The following is a 26,710-nucleotide window of genomic DNA, read 5'->3' as shown; positions in this document are numbered from 1 at the left end:
ATATTACTGATAAATTTCATTTCAGGACTGTGAAGGGTCATTATGAAATATTTTGACATGATATATATTTTCATATTAATTATATATGATAGAGTAATAGGTTCATATGTATATAGGTGTAATGCTACAATATTATTAAAGATTGCATATATTTATATTGTATAAATGACATATAAATGTACAGACTGCATATAACACTTGTAGTTTATAAATTTACACATATTTACATAACATATTTTCCTTATATTTATGTAATCATAATGTAACTTATAGAATAAAATTAATTGTTATAACTAAATGTATATTGACGATAATTGTTTGAATCATATGAAATTGCTGTTTTTATAAACCAAAAAAGTTAAATATTGAAAACTGAATGATTCATCCTAATATATACTTCATATAAAATATCACATATTTAAACAAACATTTATCAGATAATGTTGTAACAATCCTAAAAAGGAAGAATAGAGCTAAATAGAGTTGAGACTTCCATGTTAGCTGGTAAATATTTTTATTATTTGTCAACACAAATTGGTCTGTGCTAGGGCCCTTCTGATAATTTATAAAACCAGCAGAGCTGCTTCTTCTAGCTTCCAGGCCTTTGCAATGGCTGTGCCCTATGCCTAATGCACCATTCCCTCAGATATACAATTAGCTCCCTGGCTACCAACATCCTCCACTTACCGGTTCAAATAAGTTGGGGGTGGGGCAATTACTGGTTCCTGGACTGGCCAAAGGAATGAGTTGCTTGATAACCTCCGCCCAATAACATTATCTCCAGAACCATCTCCCAGACCTGAACACTTCCCTTCCTTACCCCATACCCAAAGCGCATCTCATTCCCATCCGCTTGCAACGTGTGCAGGGTACACACCATGAATGCCAGCCTCATTCAGATCGGTGTTGAGGAAGGGCGCTAAAGAAAGGGGGAAGCAGTTTCTCCCCTCCGCTGCCCTCAGCGGCAGCTCCGCCCGGTCCCCTCCCCATCCGACTCCTCTTCAGGACTGGAGGCAACCGCAGCCCTGGCGCACCTGGAGTGCGGTTCGGCTCACGTGGCCTCAAGGAAGAACTGTCCACAACACAGGCGCAGTGGAGCGCCTCTCCTCAGAGACTGCTAGAAGGTAGCGTGTTCTGGGGAGAGCGTGCAGAGAAGTGCAGTGGGCTCTGGGGCCGCAGGCCAGCCAGGAAGCCAGGGACTGAGGTGGGGGGGGGGGGCGATGCAGCGCAGCTTAGTACCTGTAACACCAAAAAGCCTAAGACGTTGCTCAAGGGGGCGCCATCCTCTGCGGAGCTGGCCCCAGCCCTCTTTGCCAGGGAAATGGCCCGACTCAGAGCACTTCCTGGGTATAGTCTGCATCTGCGTAGTGTTAGCGCCATAGTCATAGTTTCACTACCCCGGATGCTGGCCTCGCCTTCTCCTCTCTGGGAACTGGGTATGGTTATAGGACATTCCGTAATATTACTTTGCGCAGTTAGGTTAACTTTAAAGAACTAAATATATATCACTGTGCCCGGGTATTGACTGTAGACATGATAAAAGGGACATAATTAATATTGTCTGTATTTAAATTAATATTATAATGTTATAATATTAGTTACCCTGGAAGCACCTCCAGGAAGATCCATGCTATGCTTTACCATTTATTCATTGGGGATAATGACTGTCCATCCATTATTATTTGTGCTTACATTATTATTAACTGTATTATTTAATTATTCACCTTTATAGTATCCATTATTATAATTAAGGTCATAATTAAGTTATTATGTCATTAATCATTATCATAATGAATACCACAATTGTATTAACTATTATGTATACCATAATTGTATTATTTATTATAAATGTTAAAGTAAGTATAGCACAGTTTAATAATTTACTAATAAAAATAATTAATACTAAATTAATTCTATACTACTAAGAAACCCTGATGTTAACCTTTTCATCTCATCAGAACCAGGATAACTGAGGTAAAGCATTAATGCAGTTAATTGCATTATTATATATTTTTTAAAAAACTACAGTAACTACCATACCTGGTAATGCTGGTATAATAATCTTCCCCTCTTGGAAATGACATAATGATATCGCATGATTAATGTTCTTATTATTATTGCTAATGTTATTTTAGCATCTACCTTAATAATGGATATCAATACAAGAATAATGATGTTATCTGATACCTCCTCTGAAGTGGAGATGAATTTGGAATATTGAAAATTTACATTACATTGATATTATAATCTAATTATTACCACTCCTCAGAATCTTGGCATGCATCTGTACAATGGACATAATTATGAGTCATCACCGATATTGTTATTTGCATTTATGTTAGTACTATAGTTGTAATTAGTGCTACTAGGAATAACGGTTTCTTGTAAACTAGGGAGAAATTCACACCTCACAATGTTTTTGTCAGATTTAAATGAGTCAAAACTTGGCACACCATACTAATGATGATAATATTAACAATAGGAGAGTTTCTTAACTCCTTACTGTGTATCAGGTACTGCTTAAGTGTTTTACATGCATTGACTCAATCTCCACAACAACCATGTGAGCAGATAGGAATTATAGATATCCACAATTTATATTTGAGCAAACTGAGATTCAGAGAGGTTAAATGTCTTGCCTGATGTTCCACAACCAGTTTGATTTCAGGTTCCATTTTTTTAACCACTGCTTGGGTATTCATGGGAATAATTATCATGTATAACTAATATTTTTATCCAAGTTACTATCTTATTATTATGGTACATTAGAAAAGAATGAGGGTTTCCTTCTTTTTCATCATAAAATAGTCATAGACACAGGCAGTGGCTGGTATTAGAGGTGCTGATGTTTGGGATCTAGGCAGGGGTGGGGTGACCAGAGTAGGAGCTGGGGGAGAAAAAGCTATCTCTCCTGATGTTGTCAGGAGACACATTTGAAGTAACTCAGATCGAAAGCATCTGGTACAGTGTTGGTGTGCAATAAATGCTTCTTAAAGGTTGGTTAATCTTTCATTAGCTGCTTAGTTAGCTTCCTAGTAGCCCTGACAAAAAGAAAAAGCAAATTTTAGAAAGGAAAAATGCAAAGAAAGGTACTATTCTTGATGCTGAGGTAATGAGTACTTTTTCTCTCACCACCTGTGACACCACCCTCTCCACCTTCCCTGAATTCCCTGGTCAAAGAGAGATACCTCATGTCAATAGCCTGTTGTTCACAGCTGTTTATACAGGTAGTATTTGACACCACACAGTGGTACAAGGCTTCCAGCCTGCATGTGTCCAATACACACTTGGATAAGATCCATCTCCATCGATAATGCCCTGGAAGACTAGAGGGAATGGAATGAAGAAGGTAAAGGGAAGAAAGATGATGTCTGGGTGAAGGAGGCATTGAGAGAAGGAACAAAGGAGATTTGTTAATGGGATAGAGGTTTGTCAGCCCCTCATAACAAGGAATGGGAGGCAAGGGTTCCTTCTAGGAGTGGTGGGAGGGTAAAGGTAAGACTTAAAGGTAGCATCAGGTGGAATTCTGTTTAAAATGCTCTTAGAACCCCAAGTACACCAACCCCAACACCAGTCTGCACATGAGTAGAAGGTTGGATGAAAGATCTCTACAAGGTAAAACAGAGAGGGTATGGTTTACCAGAGCATGCCTACACCGGCCAGGCCACAGTTCCTTATTAATAATTATCTATTTACTGATGAGTTTGGGCATTTTGCAAAACCTTTGAGAATAATACAGCCCAGACTGCAGACTGCCACAGTTAGAACCATTGGAACAAGGAGCCCCAGACTCCACCAAACTATGGAGCCCACCAATCCATGGAAGCCTAACACTTCCTCTACCCTCCTGCAAGGCAAAGTTAAATGCCACACACCCCATTTTCCTGCTGCTCTTTGCTTTGCTCCTGGCTCTGTTCCAAACCACTCCTGAGCAAGCCTGCAATTGTGTACCCACCATATCTCTAAGCAATTCAGTGTGACTCAGACATGGGTGAGCCTGGACAGCAATATGTCCCTGCCATAAAGGTCTCACCATGCAATTCCAGAGGGGTAAGTAATGCCTCCACTTAAGGAGGCTGGGAGGGGGGAGGTATCTTTCCACATTCTTTTTAGGAAACTTAGGGATAGGAGAATCTTAAGTCCCAGAATTCTAAGAGTCCTCCTTACACATTTCTCCCTCCTTCCATGTTCACCTCCAGTCGTTGTAGCTCAGTTTCTGGGACCGATCAACTTCACTAGATCATAAATTGTTAAGAGATAATAATTGCCCGGGTATGCCTGTCATCTTCTCCCTACATCCATCTCCTGAACTGAAATAAGTTCCTAGACCCTGCTTTGCCTGAAGGAGTGGGGTAGCTCTCTGGGGCCTGACATTCCTGGTGAAATAGTAAGTCTCCCCACCCACTAAACACTCATGTAGCAGACAGAAATCCTACAGTGAGATGGGGCACCTGGGTGGCTAGTTGGTTAAGCATCTGCCTTTGGCTCAAGTCACGATCCCAGGGTCCTCTGATCAAGCCCCACATCAAGCCCTGCGTCAGACTCCCTGCTCACAGGGAGCCTGCTTCTCCCTCTGTCTTTCCCCACTGGTATTCTCCCCCCTCCCTTATTCTCCCTCTCTCTCTCAAGTAATGTTTTTAAAAATCTTTAAAAAAAAAAAAAAGAAATCCTACAATGACCCACCAAAGATGCCCTGTCCTCATCCTTAGATCTTGTGAATATGATGAAATACTACTTCTGTGATAATGTTGTTATATGGCACAGTTGACCATAAAATAGGGAGATTATTCAATTGGGTCTAACCCAAGCACATGAGTACTGGAAAGCAGAGAGCTTTCTCCAGCTTCAGAAGAAAGGGAAGTCAGAGAAAGTTGAAGTGTGAGAAACACACAGTGCAGGACTGCTGACTTATGAAGATGGAGTAGGGCCCTTAAAAAGGAAAGCAAGGACCTGAATACACAGAGATTGGCTCCTGACAAATACCTAGGAAGGCAGTGGGCATTTCAACTCTCCAGCCAACAAAAGCTGGATCTTTCCAACACCCTGAATGAGCACAGAAGGATTCTTCCCTGGAGCCTCCAAGAGGCAAGCGAGGCTGACACTTGACTTTGGCCTTCTGAGACCTTAAGCAAAAAAATTTGGTAAACCCAACCAAACCCTACCAAATGGTGAGCTAATAAATGGGTATTGTTTAAAGTTGCTGAATTTGTGACAATTTAATATAACTATTAGAAAACTAGTATAATCTCTTAATCTCCACCCCTTTCCTTTTCATTTCACAGATTATCAGGACCCTAAGGAAGCCTTGCACATTAGTTCCTCTCCTTGATCATTCAGGAGGATGACTGGTTTCATCCATAAGGTAATGTTCCCAATCTCTTGCCCTTCTTGCCTTTGCCCTGCTCAAACTCTTTGACCTCAGGCCTTCTCCACATGCATTTCATCCACTGAGTTTCCCCCAACTGTCCTCCCAGGACTGCCAAACACAGCTGATTGTTTCTTTGTCCCAGGTCATCCTGGTGCTGGTGCTGATGGTTGTCAGACCATAGGGTGTCTTTGTCAATGGGGTGCACTGTGCTGACCCTCTCCAGTGTCTTTGAGGGTTGGGACTGTGCAATTCTCCAAAATGCCATTTGACATACTTCTGTGCAACCTTAGCTGAGGTAGGTTCTCCTGGAAAAGTTGTGACAATTCTATGAATGTACCCTCCCCAGGTGTTTCTACAGCCTCAGGGACTGCTCCCTTTGACTTCCAGACTTCCTGGGTCCATCTGCCTCTTTTCTAATCCCTTTTCTTTTCCTCGTCTCTTCCTAGGATAGAGGAGAAGGACAGGAACTGTGAGGGGAAGTACAGTGCCCCTTCTACCTCCTGGTACTGCCCTGACTCTTTTGCCCGACCTCCTGCTCCAAAGCAAGTGACACATGGTGCCTGTGGGTAGATGTTCCCATGAACCACCCCATCACCTAAACAATGCCACATGCTTCAGGTTGCCTACCCATGAGGCCTGGGAAACGTGACAAGATTCTTTTTTTTTTTTTAAGATTTTTATTTATTTATTTGACAGACAGAGATCACACGAAGGCAGAGAAGCAGGCAGAGAAAGAGGAAGGTAAGCAGACTCCCCGCCGAGCAGAGAGCCCGACATGGGGCTCAATCCCAGGACCCTGAGATCATGACCTGAGCCGAAGGAAGAGGCTTTAACCCACTGAGCCACCCAGGAGCCCCAATGTGACAAGATTCTAATGGATCCCAGCTGTCAGCTTCACACCTGACTACGGACTCCCCATGACTTGCTCCTTTTCTGAAGATGATCATCTTCGCTAAGATCCTCAACCTTCCCAAGACCATCAACTCCCGGGTGTTCTGAAGTACTGTTGAGATTCTGTTTACTGATCAGGTTGCCTAATAACAGAAGTGTTCACTTTTGACAGTACCTTAAGAGGTACATTTGAAATATATGCACTTTTCTTTTTTTTAAAGATTTTTATTTATGTATTTATTTGACAGAGAGATCACAAGTAGGCAGAGAGCCAGGCAGAGAGTGAGAGATGGAAGCAGGCTCCCTGTTGAACAGAGAGCCTGATGTGGCGCTTGATCCCAAGACCCTGAGATCATGACCTAGGCCGAAGGCAGAGGCTTAACCCACTGAACCACCCAGGCGCCCCTGAAATATGCACACTTTTCTATACATGTTATTGCTACAGCTGAGATTTTTATTTTACCCTACAAGCTAATAAGTTATCCTGTTTCATGAATGCTGATAGAAGGATAAGACCTCTGGATTGGAAACAAGGGATAGTATTATATTCAGGACAGCAAGCAGCATGAACACTTCTTGCATACATTCTCCTTTTCTCTCCAATCTGACAGGAACAACATAGATCAGGCCAGGTTTGACCAAACACTGAGCTTAGGAAAAGGTACCAATTTGTAGCAAGCATTAAACAAGGCCAGTCTTTGTCCTGAGAGAGACATTACCTCATCCCTCAAAGGCTGCATGCTGCAAACACAACCCTGAGAAATGGCCCAGGTAAAGAACAGATAGGGCCTTGCATTCTTGGCATAACCAGTAAGGTACATAGGAGTACAGATTCTCCCCCCAAACAGTTCTTCTCAATAAAATTTACCAAAAATATCCCATCTGACACCACCTCCTACCATTGACAAATCTTCCTCCTCCTGCTCTCAACTCCTCCTCCTTCCTTCTCTCTTTCATCCACTTACCCACACTTTTGGTGCTATTACTTTTCTAAACTGCACTGTTTTCACCCCATCCAGGGCATGAAATCTAAACTAGAGAAGGAGCTGTATCCAGAGAGATCTGGAATGTTGTTACATTGTCAATCCTCTAGAAAAATTTCCTGAAGCATGAATCACCTGCAGTTGTGGTGGCCTTAGAGAGGTCTTCCCTGTTCCCCATAGTGTTAACCTCCACCCTTTGGAGTCTGTATGTTCAAGGGAGACGTAAGCAAGTGAGTTGGGGTAGAGATCAGAGGGAATGTGATCAACAGGGTCTGGTCTGTTCACATTCATACATAGGTACACACAGAGGTTTTGACTATTTTAGTTAGCACTGAACACAGGAGGCATTCAGCCTAAACAGGAACAAATGAGGATATCAGGACCAACGTCGGCTGATATGTTCCCTAACATATAATGGAGGCTAGATCACCTTCCATCACCTTCTTTGACAGACCTCCCAAACCTAAGGCAGTGAAAAAAGACTACCCTTCACAATACAAACCTGTGTTGTGGCAAGGACAAAGGGAGGGTGGGGGAGCAAGATAGCCTGTAGAAGCCCTAGCATGAGCCTCACCTTCTTCCTGACTTTCACAGTCCTGTTCCTTCTATCCCTGTATACAACCATTTGTAGTGACATGTGTCTGCTGCATTTATCTTCACAGATATCATACTGCATATCAGGTGTGGGTGATTCCAGAGGGCCTCCCCATAGGAAGCCTTTCCCACCATGGACCCCAGAAGTTCCTGTCACAGCTGTAGGGAGAGCCTGGGGATACCTGCTGTGAGTATGGTCTGTCTCTAGAAACACCACATCTCCCATGGTTACATGGGGCCATTCTGTTTGAACTCTGAGGTCAAGAGAGTGAATTCCCAGGAGATTTAAACATCCTTTCTTCAGTAGAGGTGGAACCTGAGAGAGAGTCTTAGACCCCTCTGAAACCTGAGCTTTCTTCTTTTAAATCCTCCTGTCTATTTAAATTTTTTATTTAAATTCATGTTAGTTAACACATAGTGTATTATTCATTTCAGGGTTAGAATTTAGTGATTTATCAGTTGATATATACCCAGTGCTCATTACATCAAGTGCCCATCACCCATTTACCCCATCACCCCACCTGCCTCCCCTCCAGCAACCCTCAGTTTGTTTCCTAGGGTTCAGTGTCTTTTAAGGTTTGCCTCCCTATTTTTATCTTATTTTATTTTTCCTTCCCTTCCCTGGGTTCATCCATTTTCTAAAATTCCACATATGAATGAAATCATATGGCATTTGTCTTTCTCTGACTGACTTACTTCACTTAACATGATACCATCTAGTTCCACCCATGACCTTGCAAATGACAAGATTTTATCCTTTTGGATGGCTAACTAATATTCGATTGTATATCTACACACACACACACACACACACACACACTCTCTCTCTCTCTCTCTCTCTCTCTCTCTCTTTATCCATTCATCTCTTAGTGGACATCTGGGCTCTTTCCATATTTTGGTCATTGTGGACATTGCTGCTATAAACATTGGAGTTCATGTGCTGCTTCAAACCACTATTTTTGCATCCTTTGGATAAATACCTAGTAGAGCAATTGCCGGGTCATAGGCCGTTCTGTTTTAAACTTTTTGAGGAACCTCCATGCTGTTTTCCAGAGTGACGGCACCAGTTTGCATTCCCACCAGTAGTGTAAGAGGGATCCCCTTTCTCCACATCCTTGCCAACATCCGTTGTTTCCTGACTTGTTTATTTTAGCCATTCTGACTGGTGTGAGGTGGTATCTCATGGTTTTGATTTGGATTTCCCTGATGCTGTGTGATGTTGAACATTTTTTCATGTGTCTGTTAGCCATTTGTACACCTTCTTTGGGGAAATGTCTCTTCGTGTCTTCTGCCTATTGCTCTACTGGACTTCTTTTTTTTTTTTTTTTTTTTTTACTTTTTTTTTTTTTTCCCTTTTTATTTATTTTTTCAGCGTAACAGTATTCATTCTTTTTGCACAACACCCAGTGCTCCATGCAAAACGTGCCCTCCCTATCACCCACCACCTGTTCCCCCAACCTCCCACCCCTGACCCTTCAAAACCCTCAGGTTGTTTTTCAGAGTCCATAGTCTCTTATGGTTCGCCTCCCCTCCCCAATGTCCATAGCCCGCTCCCCCTCTCCCAATCCCACCTCCCCCCAGCAGCCCCCAGTTTGTTTTTTGAGATTAAGAGTCATTTATGGTTTGTCTCCCTCCCAATCCCATCTACTGGACTTCTTGATTTTGTGGTGTTGAGCTTGATAAGCTCTTTATAGATTTTAGATACCAGCCCTTTATCAGATATGCCATTTACAAATATCTTCTCCCATTCTATAGGTTGCCTTTAGTTTTGCTGATTGTTCCCTTTGTTGTGCAACAGTTATTTATCCTGATGAAGTCCCAATGGTTCATTAAATCCTACTGTTTCTTTTATCTCAGTCCTGCTGGCTCAATAATCCCCCCCAGAATATGAGCTTAACATCATCCCTGCCTGTGCCTTACTAAACAGGGGATGCAGGCCCAGGCCACAGGCACATGCTTAATGTGTGACCTCTGGCCAGTGTCTGGACTTCTCCAAACCCCATTCCAAAAAAACAAACAAACAAAAATAAAAAATCAAAGGACCTGGCCTTCATCCAAACCCTCACAAATGCCAGGTCTTCTCGGACCTATTCTTTGGCACTATTCTTTGCCTAATTCCAGCAAATTCTCAAACAGAATGAAATAGTAGAAAAGTCTAGAAAAAAAAATCCTTATAGGTGGTATAGCATGGGATTAAGGATTTGGGTCTTGGAAGTAAGTTCTTTTACCAGTCCTGCAACTCCCTTCCTGTGTTTCCTTGGCAGAGTCATTTCAACGTCTCTGTGCTTTGGTTTCCATATCAGCAAAACAGAGGTAATATCTGGGCCTACTGTATACGGTTATTGTGGGAATTTGATGATAAATATATGTCAGGCATTTGGAACACAAGTATCTAACACCTAGTAAGCACTAAGTAAGTATTAGTTTGTTTATAATAGAGGTAGTAAATGCAATTTTATGTATGAATTTAACTGTGATAATTCTTATCTGTAATATAATTTATGATATTGAAAATAATGTTTAATATTAGGATGATGACTTACATTACTAGAAATAATGTTTAATAATTGTAGTATTAATTCAGCTCACATTGGCAACCATAATTTAACTCATTATCCTGATAATCTCCGCTTAAAATGTTATAAATACTTTAATATATTGTTTCTAATTTTTTGCTATTATCATATTTGCACATTGCTTTGCAGATGACAAATACAAAAGATTCAAAAAAACTTCCCCATTTGTTATATATTTCTTTGGTTGGGGTCATTATTAGCAAGATTCATGGAAACTTTCTGTAACAGGGCAGATGCTACAGGTGGCTACATATTTTTTTGTCCTTTATGACATTGACTTCAATATTATGAGATAGCTAGGAGAGGGGACCTGACATGGACACCTCATTGATGTCTGCTGACTTTCAAGGCTGCAACATATAAAGCCAATTTTTCTTCCTGACTGTGCCCAAGGACCAGCTAAATTTATAGGAGGAATAAGCAGACCCCCCTCCCCTCACAACTGCCATCTGCCAGGTCTTGTTCAGTTTGAGAGGCACTGAAAGCCTCCCCAACCAAAGGGGTTTACCTCCTTTGTGTAATCTTTTAGAGACTCTGGGAATCGTGCAGTTTTCCTGAATCAGAAGGTCTTGCTCCCTCGGATGAGTGCAAACCTCCTAGCAGAGATATTATTATATGTGAGCATATATTCCCTTTTCTGATAAACCCATTACTCCCTGAAAGGAGGGATCCTTACTACGTCCTTGCCACATGTCAGATATCATGCCAGGTTATTATGGTGGTTAATTTTATGTGTCAACTTGACTAGGCCATGGAGTACCCAGACATTTAGTCAAACATATTTTAATATGGTCGAACATTTATTCTGTGTAGGTCTCCAAAGGTATTTCTGGATGAGACTACCAATTGAATCAGTATACTGAACAAAAAACAAATTGTCCTCTTTCACGTGGGTGGAATTCATCTCATAAGTTGAAGGCCCAAATCAAACAAGACTTTCCCCTGAGTGAGAGAGAATTTCCTCCTATCTGACTACTTTGAACTGGGACATTGTTTTTTGTTTTGTTTTGTTTCATGCCTTGTATTCAAACTGAAACATCAGCTCTTCCTGGGTCAAGCCTGCCAGCAACTGGACTGAAACTTATACAATCAGTTCTCTCCAGCTTGCTAACTGCTGATCTTAGGACTTGTCAGGCTCTGTAATTGCATGAGCCAATTCCTTGTAATAAATCTCTTTATGTATATAAAGAGATTTATTATATATATATAGGGACAGACTGGGGATGGATGGATAGATATATAGATAGATATTCTATAGACATTCTATAGATGGATAGATAGATATTCTCTGAAGAACCCTGAGTAATGCAGTAACTTCTGTATATTATCTCATTTAATCCTCATGAAAACCCCAGCAAATAAAAATGATTAATCCAACATTATAGATGACTACATTGAAGTTAACAGAAGTTAATTAGCACTGCCTAAACTTTTTCATGTCATTGTACACATAGAATATAATAAAATATATTTGCTTATTGGGCTAAAATGACAACATTTCTAGTAGCTCGAAGTAACTGGTCACCCCAGGCCTTACTGGCCACCCAAGAGCTGAGGATTTAATGTGTTGGTACATTTGTAGCCTATCTGTGGCACACCGGCTGGGAAACTTGGAGTTAGATTACTTGGCCACAGTCACATGTTTGCTAGGGAAGCAGAAGAGTAAAGCTGTTCATTTAGAAATTAGAATTAGACATACCAAAGTTTGAATGCAAGATCTGCTATTGATTGTGGCTGTATGATTCTGGGTAATTTAGGATAACCTGTCTGTGCCTCAGTTTCCCCATCTATAATATAGGGATTGTAATAGTACCTTTCTCCTGGGTCATTAAAAAATGAAATGTAAACTATATAAAGGACTCAATGTAGAGGTGGGTACCTAGCAAACACTCTATGCATTCTAATACCACTACTGATAACAATAACAATAAAGTGGCAAAACAGTGTCCTGACTCCAAAGTACATGTTCTTTCACTGCTTTTCCTGAAGACATGCTTCCCCAGCCTTACAGTTTTGTAATGAAGTTGCCCTACTTCTACTTCAGTCAAGGCTTTTCTGGAAGCTGCTATGATGGTGTCTGTATGTGGGTCAAGAGGATGAGCTGGGGTGGTGCCATTCTCTAGCAGTTCTATCTGCAACCCTTCCAAAGCAGTTTTTGCAGAATTGTGTTTGCCATCTCCTGTTAAACTGACTGGCCAGTAGACTGAACCAACCAAATCAACTAGGTAGTTTTTTGCCGCCATTCACAACAACCCAATAGAGTGGTGTTGCAGTTGGAGCAAGTTCATGAGAAGCAGGTCTAAGGAAGGAAAAATAACACTGACCAAACAAAAGTAATGCTTATCTTCTGAAAATTTTGTTTCTGCCTATATAGCTCATTCACAGAGTTAGGAAATCATTCTTTATAAAGAGGTCCTTTGTGGTGGTCCAGCAAAATTGGTCATAAATTGGTAAATACTGGTCATCAAATCATAAATACTCCTACCTGTTCAACATAGCGTGCTGGGCCAGTGCTTCCCACCACCTCATTATCTCTGAATATCAGAGTTCGAACAACTATCTCACTGCTCCAGTCAGTGATCTGGGACGCCTTGATTGTATGTTCAGACAAGAGGTGGGAGAAGTTGTAGCATTAAGTCCGGCTTGCCTAGTTATCTGGTTGAAGAAAGGCAAGATCAAATCCCACAGAGTAGTAATGATGACAAAGAGAAATGGATAGAAATAAGATAATTCGCAATAAAGCTTATAACTTTTGATGGCATTTAAAAAAATGGTCTTGCTCTGAGTTTGGACTAAGTCTTAACTATAGAAGAGCTGCCAATCAAATAGAAGATTCCTCCTCACTCCCCATTAAAAGTGTCATCAAGAAGGCTCTTCTTGGCTAACTGCACAGTCTCAAATCTAGGTCAGCCTGTCTCCATTTCTGTGAAGCAGAGATGTTCTTACTGTGTTGTCAGCCATCCCAGTTCATGCACTTTCTGATTAATCTGGAATCTGGCAAATTCTCAAAATCATCTCTCCAAGTGTCTAGAATGAGCAGAATGGAGCACAGCTAGCTTTATGATTAAGAAGACTTCCCACTTAGTTTTTCCCTTTGTGATTTGTTAGGACTTCACTTTTGGAATGGGGATAGTGTCATCCTTTGATTATTTTCTCAAGGCTTATAGTGATAATTAAGGCAAAAATTCCTGGTATTTACAGAGGTAGGCCTGCATAATTTCCCCCAATAGCATAATAGATACTGTGTATACAAAAAGAAGGTGCCAGCTGAAAGCCATTAGCCCCTGCCTCTTCCAGGTATATGAAACTAAATGGAGGTTGGTGGGTTTAGATGTTAATTCTTTCTAGTGAGGGGAGGTATTTCAGTTCTCCATTTCTTATTTCTTTATTTCACTTATTTCTATTATTTACTTAGTCATTCATTCGCAAGCATTTATTGAGCAGTTGTGTTTTAGGCAACAGTAAGCCCTAGGACTACACTGTCAAGTCATGCAAGGTCCTTGCTCTCAGGAAGCTTATGGCCTAGTGGGATTATTTAATAAACCAGTATGGTGATAATGATGTTAATAAGCAACACAAAGTATTTACCATGTACCACACACAATTCTAAGCATTCCACATGTATTAGTTCATTTAATCCTCACCAAAACCCCTTGAGGTAGGTTCTATTATTATTATTATTTTCCCAATTTATAGACAAGGATACTGAGGACTAAGTAACCTGCCCAAAGCCACGTTGCTGGTAAGTATGAGAGCCAACATTCAAATCCAGGGAGACTGATCCTAAGGCGAGGCTTTTAACCACTAAGCACGCTGCCTCTTCAATATGGTACCATAGAGAAAAGAGGTGTCATGGAAACTGCTAAGCCAGATTGGGAACTAGAAGAGGGCTTTGCAGAGATGGTGACTATTGGACTAAATTTTAAAGGATGAGGAGCCAATAGCTAGATGAATACAGAGGAAAGGGCATTTCAAACAGAAGAAACCATACATATGAGGTCATAAAGGCCTGAAACACTGTGACATGTTCAGGAAATTACAAGTAGTTCCATATGGCAGGAACATATGGGTGAATGTCAGGAGATGATTCTAGCAGGGGAAATAGACAGATCATAAAGATGCTTTGTAGAGTAAGCTAAGAAGTTTGAAAATTATCCTGAAAGTTATATATAGCCATTGAAGGACCTTTAGAACAGTTTTGTACAACAATCATTCTGGTAGTAGTATTGAGCAGACTGGGGACAGGGGAGTCAAGACTGGAAGCATAGAGATCATTTATGAAATTATTACCATAGTTCACATAAAAAATTTATGAAGATGAACCAGACTGATAAAAAAGAGAATGGAAGGGATGAATATAAGCAATGTGAAAAAGGTAGGAAGATTGGCCTTGGAGAATGAGGGGAAGGGAGGAGTTAGCAGATCCCCAGTTTCTCCTTGGTTGACAGTACTACCGAGCTCCCAAATTCTAGAGCACAATAGGTGGTAACCAACAACTGTTCTATAATAAATGAAGAATATGTAAATCAATGTATAGCCAGTGTTAGATATTTAGAGAGTATAATGTATCATTGCCTGGATGTAGAGAGTGAAGGAAAAAATGAGTCATGAATGGTCCAAGGTTTCTAGCTCATGTAACTTTCTTCCTTCACGAGACAGCCACCACAGGAGGATGAGCAACTGGGGACAAGGATGAGGAGTTAGGGTTTAAATACATTAAGTTAGAGGTCCTATGAGACACCCACATGAAGCAATATGTGCAAAGAAGAAACCAGGATAGGGATGATATCATAATAGTAGCTAACACTAAGTATATACTCAGTTCAACACTGTTTTAAGTGCTTTGTAATGACTTGTTCAGTATTTACCTAAATCCTACAAGTTAGCTATTGCTATTAGTACCCTTATATATAGACAGTGAAATTAATGGTCAGAGAGGTTAGTAACTCATTCACACAGCTTATAAAGGGTAGAGCCAAGACTTAAACCCACACTGTTCTAGTCCCAAGACTGAGGTTTTAAACATTATGCTTTGGTACCTGCCAATCCATAGCAGAGACAACACATGAATTCAAAGTACTTAAGAGAGAATGTGGTTAAGGCAGGGAGTCCCTGTAATATGTTACCCATTGCATTAACCCAGCAGAGCTCTCACTTATGCCCTGTTCATTCTGCTTCTTAGCAGATCTCAGTTCTGCCATTAGCTGACATTTGATCACCTATTTTTTCCACATTTCTTTGCAGAGTATCCAGGGTTGAGACTACTATTTTATCCAATAGTCAAATCTGGGATGACCAACTTGTCCCAGTTTGTTTGAGACTGAATGGCTTTTCAGAATATGAGACTTTCAGTTTTAAAACCAGAGCAGTCCTGGGGAAAACAGGAAAAACTGGTCATCCTGACACATTTAACCATAATCAAGAAAGGGAAGTTTAGGAATCAGGTCAGGCCAATTTGAATCTTACCATCTCATATCCAAAGAAGGATATGTGATCTCCATCAGCCATTACTTCTTTTTTTTTTTCCATTTTATTTATTTTTTCAGCGTAACAGTATTCATTCTTTTTGCACAATTACTTCTAATGCATGGCCAGATTACTAGGCAATCTGCTGTCAGATCATGATTAGTAAATTCCAACATAATTCAAGATTTCTGTTTTTTGTTTTTTTTTTAAAGATTTTATTTATTTATTTGACAGAGAGAGAGATCACAAGTAGGCAGAGAGGCAGGCAGAGAGAGAGGAGGACGCAGGCTCCCCGCAGAGCAGAGAGCCCGATGCGGGGCTCAATCCCAAGACCCTGAGATCATGACCTGAGCCGAAGGCAGCGGCTTAATCCACTGAGCCACCCAGGCGCCCCTCTGTTTTGTTTTTTTAAACGCATTTGTAATCCTTTAAGTTATTCTTCACCACCTTCAGCTGTTGACAGGAGCACGTGAATGTCCTTAACTCATTACAACAAACGTCTAATTCATCAGCTTCCCAGATAACTTGTATAGAGTGTGATACCTTTGGAAGAGTTCTCTTCACTCTCATCTTTAGAACAATGGTGGGGGTAGGGAGTCTTATTGAAATGACAGGTCCTTAAATAGAGCTCAGTGATGTGATGGACAAGTGCACATAGGAAAAGACCTTGGACTGGTCTCTCCTTACCTTGGGCCAAGCCTGACTGTGAGACTTTCCTCTCATTCTTGAGCCTGAAATGACCACCTTCTTTGGAATGGGGTGTGATTCGTGGAGAAACCTGCAAGACCTAGAGATCCAGAAATGACAGGAGCTCCCAGAGACCAGGGTCAAAAGCATAGAGAGTATTTATTGTGTATCACACTTGTAGGTTCTGTTAGTTCAATGTGAAATATGCATGATATATTAACAGAGGTATATCAAAGTTTCTAGAAAACATGGTTTACCTCCCTTCAATACTTGTATGAAAAATGAAATTTTCTAAACTTGTTAGCGGACTCCAGTTAGTGAAGATTAGCTGTATTTTTATTGCCTCTACAGGGAAAGTTCGCAAGAAAACCTGAAGGAACCAAGAGCAGAAGCAAGAACCATGTCATCTGATCTTTGTAGCTTCCTTCATTAGGCAAAAACAAGTCTGAGAAAAGCTGGTGCACAGCATGGAAAAATGGTGTATTTCATGTGACAAGAGGGAGGGACTTTTTGAGCAGTCTTTTCTGCGCAGTATAGAGCAGAAGCCAGCCAACATTTTCTGTAAAGGGCCTGATAATAATAATAATTATTTTCAGCTTTGTAGGCCCTTGTGACTATCAGAAACACTCAACTCTGCCACCTTAAAGAGAAAGCAGCCATAGGTGATATACAAACAGTTAAGCATCGCTCTGTTCCAATAGAACTTTATAAAAACGGGCAGTGAGCCGGGTTTGGCCCCTTGGTCATAGTTTGCCTATATGTGATCTAACCGTTAAAGGAACTCCAAGACAATTGCCTAACTCTACTGTCATACACAGCATTATGCATAGTGTCCACATTTTTATAAATGTGGGTTTGCATGTATGTAAAGAGCCCTTTTAAAGTTCCGTGCATTGTGGTTTTTAAAACATAATTCAGTTACATTAAATAGTGGATGAAACATATTTGTCCTAACATCATTTGAAGCACAGAAATAGTTGTTTAAGGAGGCTTGTGTTTATTTTCTCTTCAGACCCTTGTGGCCATTGTATATATAACAGGCCCTAGAATACTCTTTTGCCTGATTTGAATGCTTCCTAAAATTCCAAAGTTGTTCCTGGCCACACACACATTCTGAATAATATTGTGAAGTAATTAATCATCATTTCAGTAGCAAAAGAAATACCTTCCATTCTAGATTTATAAAGTATTTTCCCAAGAATTTCCCTTTTTTCCTTACAAGTCATGGGTGGTAGACAGGGTACAAGGTTATTCCAAGTTACATAGGAAACTGAGGCCTGGATAAGCTATGCAACTTACTTACATGACACAAAAGTTACAACCCTATTCTTGACTCCGCAGCTAGTGCTCCTGCCACTGTAGCATAAATAAGATAATCACATACTTTATACCATTATACAACACTTGATTTATAGTATCATCTAACAGTGGGGAATGGACATAGACTGAATTGCATAATGAGGCATTTATTCCTAAACTAATGATGTTTATTCCTATCATAAAAGTCAACTCAAGAAGCTATGCGTGAGACACCTGTGTGACTCCGTCTGTTAAGTGTCTGACTCTTGATTTTTGGCTCAGATCATGATCTCAGGGTCCTGGGATGGAGCCCTGCATTGGCCATCCCCTCCTCCCAGCAGGCAGTCTGCTTATCTCCCTCTCCTGCTGGCATCCCCCCACAGTGCACATGTGTGCTCTCTTTCTCTAAAATAATATTTTTCTTAAAAAAGCTATTCAGAGATAAGCCTGCTAAAGCTTCCTGTAATACAATTTTTAGGATCAGAGCCAGGAAAGCCACATGATAAGGGAAAGTACCTTATGTCATCCAGAAACTAAATCTCCTTGGAGAGGGTCTAAGACATACCCACCTTATAATGAACTCTAATTTATGACAAATATTTTATTTAGATTCCAATGTCAGATATTTCTTTTGTGGTTTTTCAAGCAACATGGTATTAAAAACTGTCATGAAATAAAGATTTTGACAGATAGGTGATATGAAAAAGTTGCAAATAAACTGCTGTGTTCCAATGTTAGTAATTCATTTTATCATACAGTTTATATTTTCCAATTCTTAACAATTTGCATTTTTCTTATTTAAAATAAAACCACGTGGAATACACAAATTGGGTGAATTTTTTCATGAACCATAATAACTTATGAGCAATTATAGAAGCACATGTACACAGTCTCTGAGTAATTTGTCTTTCTGCTTGCTGTCAAATAAATAATATTTGCATCTTGAGCCTGCCTATAATAATTTTGCTATGGTACCATCACCTGGAGCAATTTATACTGTATAGTTGTTATACCCAGTTGTCTCCTATCCTATTATCCAAAATCCAATTTTAAATTCAAGCAAATGAAAAAAACTGCAATGATTTGTTGATGTACTTTCTAAAACAGGCTAATGACTTAAGTAGCAACTTATTTTAACCATGCCCAGTTCAAAGGGAACATGATCTACCTATCAGGTGACATCTAGAGTTTACAAGCAAGATGGACCATTTCTAATAATTCCATGTGTAAGGCCAGGAGGACAAATTCTTTATCAGATATTCTGTTGAATTCCCTTTCTTATATTTGGATTAATTAACTGTGTAGACTTCTCTAGTTTGAAAGCAAAGCAGTTGGGAAACACAGATGCCTTTTTGTTTATCTCAGATAAACTGAAATTAATCAATCTATCTCACTCAGCACACCCCTCCTCTCTGTCTCTCCACCCCTCCCTTCTTCTCTCATACATTTATGGTTTACTTGTTTTAAATTTCGGGCAGATGGATAAACTAGTTTGAAATATCTATCTATCTATCTATCTCATATATACATATATAATATTGGAATATTTAAGTAGATATATTCAGAGAAACTTTTCAGAACACTTGCAAAATTGAAATATGGAAATACCCTAAAGATGCAAGCAGCAATTACAATATATATTGTTCTAACTCCATTCTCACATTTTTGTTTTAAGTGGTAGTACTGTCCCTAAATTGTGAGTCATCCCTAGATGTGGTATAAACACACATAAAATTTTATCATGTTGTATAATGAAATAAATGTAACAGAATGCATCTAGGATGCCAGAACAATTTTCATATCTGCTTGTATTGAGCTATGGAATGAATACAGGGACCAATCAGACATTAAAAGAATAAGCTCAGTCAAAATCTTATGAGAAACCTAGAATTGAATCACACATTTGAAAAAGGACTGCAAAGAAAGTTTAACAGGTCTGTGGATCCTCACTGTCAATTCTGTGGGAGAGGAGGAACACAGGAGACAGAAGTTGATAAAGGCTTTCTTTGGACTTTAGATAATGGCAAATGTTCAAAGCAGCATGGGCCTCAGGTTGACTTACTAGGTGAGACCCCAATAGATAATGTGTTGATAAAGTAAACATTTTCTGGGAAAGTAAACCTATTCATTACCAACAATAACAACAAGTATGTTAGCTCTTTAAACCAGGCCTATGTAATCATTAACTAAATAAGCTTTAAGAAAGTCGCTTAATACAGGCAATCTGTTTCCTTTCATGAAAAATGAGGGGCCACATGAATTTTAAAGTCTCTTCTAATTCAAAGTCTATGATGAAGGCAAAACAATCACCCGTCCTCTGGTATTGGGTTAAGCCAAATACCAGAGAGCATAGCAAGGCTTGCAGAAAACATGTCTCCATGTAGACATGGAGTAAAAAGCAGAAATTTTCCCAAAGTACTTCACATGTCTGTCCCCAAATCGCTCTTCTACTGCCCAACTTTGGAACTTAAAATTCCTCTCCTTGGGAAAGGAGCAGGATGGTGGAGGAGTAGGAGACTAAGCTAAATAGATATCAAACCATGCTGAACACCTACAAACTCAACAGGAGATGGAAGAGAAGAAGAGCAGCAATTCTAGGAACAGAAAATTGACCACTTTTTGGAAGGTAGAACATGCAGAGAAGTGAATCTGAAGTGATGGGAAGATAGACTGCGGGGGGTGGGGCCAGCTACTGACAAGTGAGAGAGCAGAGGAGCACAAAATTGGAACTTTTAGAAGTTTGCTCCACTAAGGGACCTCACTCCAGAAGCTAAGTGTGTGCTAGAGCACTGGCAGAAACAGTGTGGTCTCAGGACCCGGAGAAACACAAAAAGACCAGGGGTGACTGACTGTGGCAGAGCTCCCAGGTATCAGACAAGGGAAGCTGACTGCAGAGACGGAGCTGAGCAGTGGGCTCTCAGCTCAGGGTTACCTTAAACCATGATCTGAGGCACAGTCAGGCCACTGCTCTTCAAGCACAGACCCCAAAAGCAACAGATCTGGAGAGACCCCCTCCTTCCTTCTCCAGCAGGAGCAGTGTGGGAGCATGCTGCAGGAATCTGCTGGATTTGGAGACTACAACTGGGGCCATGCACCAGAAATAGAAATGCTCAGTCATAGGCTGGGTGAGCTTGGACTGCAACCAAAGCCCAGGGTGATGGGAGGGGATGACTCCTTTCCTCTGAGGACACACTGGGGGGATTAACTGCTTTTCTCTGAGGACACACTGAGGAGTGGGACCCTGAGCTCTCGGCTCCTATGGGGCTGGAGATTGGGAGGTCGCCATTTTCATTTCCATCCTCCAAAGCTGTATGGAAAACGTACAGGCAACAAAAACTACTGAGACCAAACCCGAGCAGATTATTTAGCCTGGCCACTGGCAAGGGCAGTGAAATTCTGCCTCAAGCAAAAACATTTGAGAATCACTGCAATGGGCCCCTCCCCAGAAGATCAGTAAGAACATCCAGCCATGATCAAGTTCACTAATCAGTGAGAACTGCAGAACTCTAGAACTAGGGGAAAGGAACACAGAGAATTCAACACTTTTTTCCCATGATACTTTAGTCTTTCAAAGTTAAATTTTTTTAATTTATTTTTTCTTATTTTATTTTTTAAAATTTTTCCTCCTTCCTACTTTAATGTTTTTAAGCTATTTTATCTTATCAATACCTTTTTAAAAATCTTTTAAAATTTTCATTGTTATAGTCATATTTTATCCCTTCATTGTATTTAACCTTATTTCTTTTATACATGTAGGGTTTCTTTTTCTTTAAAATTTTGGTATACAGTTTCTTCTAATAGATCAAAATATACCCTAAATCTAGCACATAGCTTTGTTCTAGTATCCAGCCCGATCAGATTCTTTCCTCTTTTTTTTTTCTTTTTTCAACCAACTTCTTATCTTATCAAATCTTTTTTAGAATATTTTTAAATTTTCATCTTTATGGTCATATTCCATCCCTTCATTGTATTTACCCTAATTTTGGTATATACATAAGTTTTTCTTTCTTTAAAATTTTAGGAGGTAGTTCCTTCTAACACACCAAAATACACTCAAAATCAAGTGTGTGGCTCTGTTCTATTCACCACTCTAATATATATGTATATATTTTTCTAATTTCCCCTTTTCTTCTCCCCCCAGTTTCAGATCTCTTCTGATTTGGTTAGTGTATATTTTTCTGGTGTCATTGCTACCCTTTTAGTATTTTTCTCTCATTCATCTATTCTTACCTGGATAACATGACAAGGTGGAAAAACTCACCACAGAAAAAAGAAGTACCAATGGCTAGGGACCTTATCAATATGGACATCAGTAATATGTCAGAACTAGAGTTCAGAATGATGATTATCAAGGTGCTAGCTGGGCTCAAAAAAAGCATGGAAGATATTAGAGAATCCCTTTCCAGAGAAATAAAATCCCTTTCTGGAGAAAAAAAAGATCTAAAATCTAACCAATGTTAATGAGGTGCAATAAAGAATGGAGGCTCTTACTGCTAGGGTATATGAGGCAGAAGAGAGAATTAGTGATATAGAAGCCCAAATGATAGAGAATAATGAAGGTGAGTAAAAGAGAGACAAACAACTATTGGACCACGAGGGGAGAATTCAAAAGTTAAGTAATAGCATAAGATGAAAGAATATTAGAATAATTGGGATCCCAGAGGAATGGGCAGAAGGTATATCAGAGCAAATTATAGCAGAGATTTTCCCTAATTTTGTGAAGGGAAAAAGCATTAAAATCAAGGAGCCATAGAGAAACCTCTCAAAATCTATAAAAATAGGTCCACACACCATCATCTAATAGTAAAACTTACAAGTCTCAGTGACAAGGAGAAAATTCTGAAAGCGGCTCAGGATAAGAGGTGTGTAACATGCAATAGTAGAAATATTACAACAAACCTATCCACAGAGACCTGGCAGACTGGAAAAGACTGGCATGATATATTCAGAACACTAAACGAGAAAAATATGCAGCCAAGAATACGATATCCAGCTAGGCTATCATTGAAAATAGAAGGATAAGGGTGCCTGGATGGCTCAGTGGGTTAAAGCCTCTGCTTCGGCTCAGGTCATGATCCCAGGGTCCTGGGATTGAGCCCCACATCACGCTCTCTGCTCCACGGGGACCCTGCTTCTTACTCTCTCTCTGCCTGTCTCTCTGCCTGCTTGTGATCTCTGTCTGTCAAATGAATAAATAAAATCTTTAAAAAAATAAAAATAAATAAAAAATAAAATAAAATAGAAGGAGAGATAATAAGCTTCCAGGACAAACAAAAGTTAAAAGAATTTGCAAACACCAAACCATCCCTAGTGGAAATATTTGGGGTCCTCTAAACAAAGAGATAGTCTTAAAATAACAGATCAGAAAGGAACAGAGAAAATATACAGTGGCAGTCATCTTACAGGCAATACAAAGGCACTAAAATCATATATTTCAATTGTTACCCTGGATATAAATGGGCCAAATACCCCAATCAAAAGGCAGAGGGTATCAGAATGGATTTTTTTAAAAAAAAAGCAAGACCCATCAATATATTGTCTACAAGAAACTCATTTGAGATCAAAAGACACATCCAGATTTAAAGTGAGGGGGTGGAAAATAATTTACCATGCTAATGGACAGCAAAAGAAAGCTGAGGTGACAGTACATATATCAGACAAATTAGATTTTAGGCCAAAGACCATAATAAGAGATGAGGAAGGACACTATACCATACTTAAAGTGTCTGTCCAACAAGAAGATCTAACAATTTTAAGTATCCATGTCCCTAACATGGGAGCAGCCAATTATGTAAACCAATTAATAACAAATTAAAGAAACACATCAACAATAATACAATAATAGTAGGGGACTTTAACACCCTGCTTACTGAAATGCACAGATCATCTAGGCAAAAGATGAACAAGGAAATAAAGGCTTTAAATGAGACACTGGACCTGATGAACATCACAGATATATTTACAACATTCTATCCCCAAACAACAGAATACACATTTTTCTCTAGTGCACATGGAACATTCTCCAGAATCGATCACATCCTGGGTCACAAATCAGTTCTCAATGAATATTAAAACAATAAAATCGCAAGATGGTGGAGAAGTAGCAGGCTGAGACTACATCAGGTAGCAGGAGATCAGCTTGATAGCTTATCTAAACATTGCAAACACCTACAAATCCAACAGGAGATCGAAGAGAAGAACAGAAATTCTAGAAACAGAAAATCAACCACTTTCTGAAAGGTAGGACTGGTGGAGAAGTGAATCCAAAACGACGGGAAGATAGACCACAGGAGGAGGGGCTGGCTCCCGGCAAGCGGAGGAGCAACGGAGCACAAAATCAGGACTTTTAAAAGTCTATTCCACTGAGGGATATTGCTCCAGAGGCTAAACCGGGGTGAAGCCCACGCGGGGTCAGCGTGGCCCCAGGTCCTGCAGGGTCACAGAAGGTTCAGGGGTGTCGGAGTGTCGCAGAGCTCGCAGGTGTTAGAACAGGGAAGCTGGCTACAGAGACAGAGCCGAGGAGTGAGCTCTCAGCTCGGGGTTACCTTGAACCGGTAGCAGGCTGGGTGAGCTCAGAGCACGGCCGGAGGCCGGGATAGGGGAGTGATTGTGCGCTGTTCTCTGGGGGCGCATTGAGGACTGGGGCCCCGGGCTCTCGGCTTCTCTGGGCCGGAGACTAGGAGGCCACCATTTTAATTCCTGTCCTCCTGAACTCTACAGAAAGCGTTCAGGGAACAAAAGCTCCCGAAAGCAAACCCAAGCAGATTACTTAGTCCGGCCCCCGGTAAGGGCGATGCAATTCCACCTCGGGCAAAGACACTTGAGAGTCACTACAACAGGTCCCTACCCCAGAAGATCAACAAAAATGCAGCCAGGACCAAGTTCTTCTACCAAGGTTCAATACCTAGGACAGCAGCGTAATTCCAGAGGAGCAGAAGGCAAAGCACAGAACTCATGGCTTTCTCCCCATGATTCTTTAGTCTTGCAGTTAATTTAATTTTTTTTTCAATTTTTTTTCTTTCTTTTTTCTTCTTCTGCTAAATTTTTTTAAACTTTTACCCTTTTCTTTTTTAACTTTTTTAACTAGTTTATCTAATATATATATATATTTTCTTTCTTTTTTATATATTTTCTTTATTTGTTTTCTTTTTTAAATTTTTTTCTTTTTTTTTCTGAACATCTTTTTATCCCCTTTCCCCCCCTCCCCCCATAATTTGGGGTCTCTTCTGATTTGGTTAAAGCGCATTTTTCTGGGGTCTTTGCCACCCTTTTAGTATTTTACTTCCTCCTTCATATACTCTTATCTGGACAAAATGACAAGGCGGAAAAAATCACCACAAACAAAAGAACAAGAGGCAGTACCGAAGGCTAGGGACCTAATCAATACAGACATTGGTAATATGTCAGATCTAGAGTTCAGAATGACAATTCTGAAGGTTCTAGCCGGGTTCAAAAAAGGCATGGAAGATATCAGAGAAACCCTCTCTGGAGATATAAAAGCTCTTTCTGGAGAAATTAAAGAACTAAAATCTAACCAAGTTGAAATCAAAAAAGCTATTAATGAGGTGCAATCAAAAATGGAAGCTCTAAATGAAACAAGATGGGATTGGGAGGGAGACAAACCATAAATGACTCTTAATCTCACAAAACAAACTGGGGGTTGCTGGGGGGAGGTGGGATTGGGAGAGGGGGAGCGGGCTATGGACATTGGGGAGGGGAGGCGAACCATAAGAGACTATGGACTCTGAAAAACAACCTGAGGGTTTTGAAGGGTCAGGGGTGGGAGGCTGGGGCAACCTGAGGGTTTTGAAGGGTCAGGGGTGGGAGGTTGGGGGAACAGGTGGTGGGTAATGGGGAGGGCACGTTTTGCATGGAGCACTGGGTGTTGTGCAAAAAGAATGAATACTGTTACACTGAAAAAATAAATAAAATGAAAAAAAAAATGGAAGCTCTTACGGCTCAGATAAATGAGGCAGAAGAAAGAATTAGTAATATAGAAGACCAAATGACAGAGCATAAAGAAGCTGAGCAAAAGAGGGACAAACAGCTACTGGACCACGAGGGGAGAATTCGAGAGATAAGTGACACCATAAGACAAAACAACATTAGAATAATTGGGATTCCAGAAGAAAAAGAAAGAGAGAGGGGAGCAGAAGGTCTATTGGAGAGAATTATTGTGAGAATTTCCCTAATATGCCAAAGGGAAGAAGCATCAAAATCCAGGAGGTGCAGAGAACCCCCCTCAAAATCAACAAGAATAGGCCCACACCCCATCACCTAATAGTAAAATTTACAAGTCTTAGTGACAAAGAGAAAATCCTGAAAGCAGCCCGGGAAAAGAAGTCTGTAACATAGAATGGTAAAAATATTAGATTGGCAGCAGACTTATCACAGAGACCTGGCAGGCCAGAAAGAGCTGGCATGATATATTCAGAGCACTAAACGAGTAAAACATGCAGTGAAGAATACTATATCCAGCTAAGCTATCATTCAAAATAGAAGGAGAAATAAAAAGCTTCCAGGACAAACAAAAACTGAAAGAAATTGCAAACACCAAACCAGCTCTACAGGAAATATTGAAAGGGGTCCTCAAAGCAAAGAGAGAGCCTAAAAGTAGTAGATCAGAAAGGTACAGAGACAATATACAGTAACAGTCACCTTACAGGCAATATAATGACACTAAATTCATATCTCTCAATAGTTACCCTGAATGTTAATGGGCTAAATGCCCCAATCAAAAGACACAGGGTATCAGAATGGATAAAAAAACAAAACCCATCAGTATGTTGCCTACAAGAAACTCATTTTAGACACGAAGACACCTCCAGATTTAAAGTGAGGGGGTG

The 26,710-nt window shown here is 40.2% G+C and overlaps 1 protein-coding gene across 1 annotated transcript in view; it reads right to left on the bottom strand.

The window, feature by feature from the left end:
- IL1RAPL2 (interleukin 1 receptor accessory protein like 2) overlaps positions 1-12,655 on the bottom strand; it is a 706,648-nt gene extending 693,993 nt beyond the window's left edge. The window contains exons 1-5 of the mRNA XM_045994802.1: positions 12,422-12,655; positions 10,921-11,008; positions 6,269-6,402; positions 1,240-1,360; positions 878-919 (exon numbers count right to left, since the gene is read on the bottom strand). Of these exons, the coding sequence (XP_045850758.1) occupies positions 878-919; positions 1,240-1,360; positions 6,269-6,402; positions 10,921-11,008; positions 12,422-12,655 (619 nt within the window). The remainder of the gene's footprint in view (positions 1-877; positions 920-1,239; positions 1,361-6,268; positions 6,403-10,920; positions 11,009-12,421) is intronic.
- Positions 12,656-26,710: the final 14,055 nt, after the last annotated feature.

The sequence above is a fragment of the Meles meles genome, chromosome X (assembly GCF_922984935.1).
Source record: "Meles meles chromosome X, mMelMel3.1 paternal haplotype, whole genome shotgun sequence".
Classification (NCBI taxonomy): Eukaryota; Metazoa; Chordata; class Mammalia; order Carnivora; family Mustelidae; genus Meles; species Meles meles.
The sequence above is the reverse complement of the archived record's forward strand: the minus strand, read 5'-3'. Positions and strand labels throughout refer to the sequence as shown.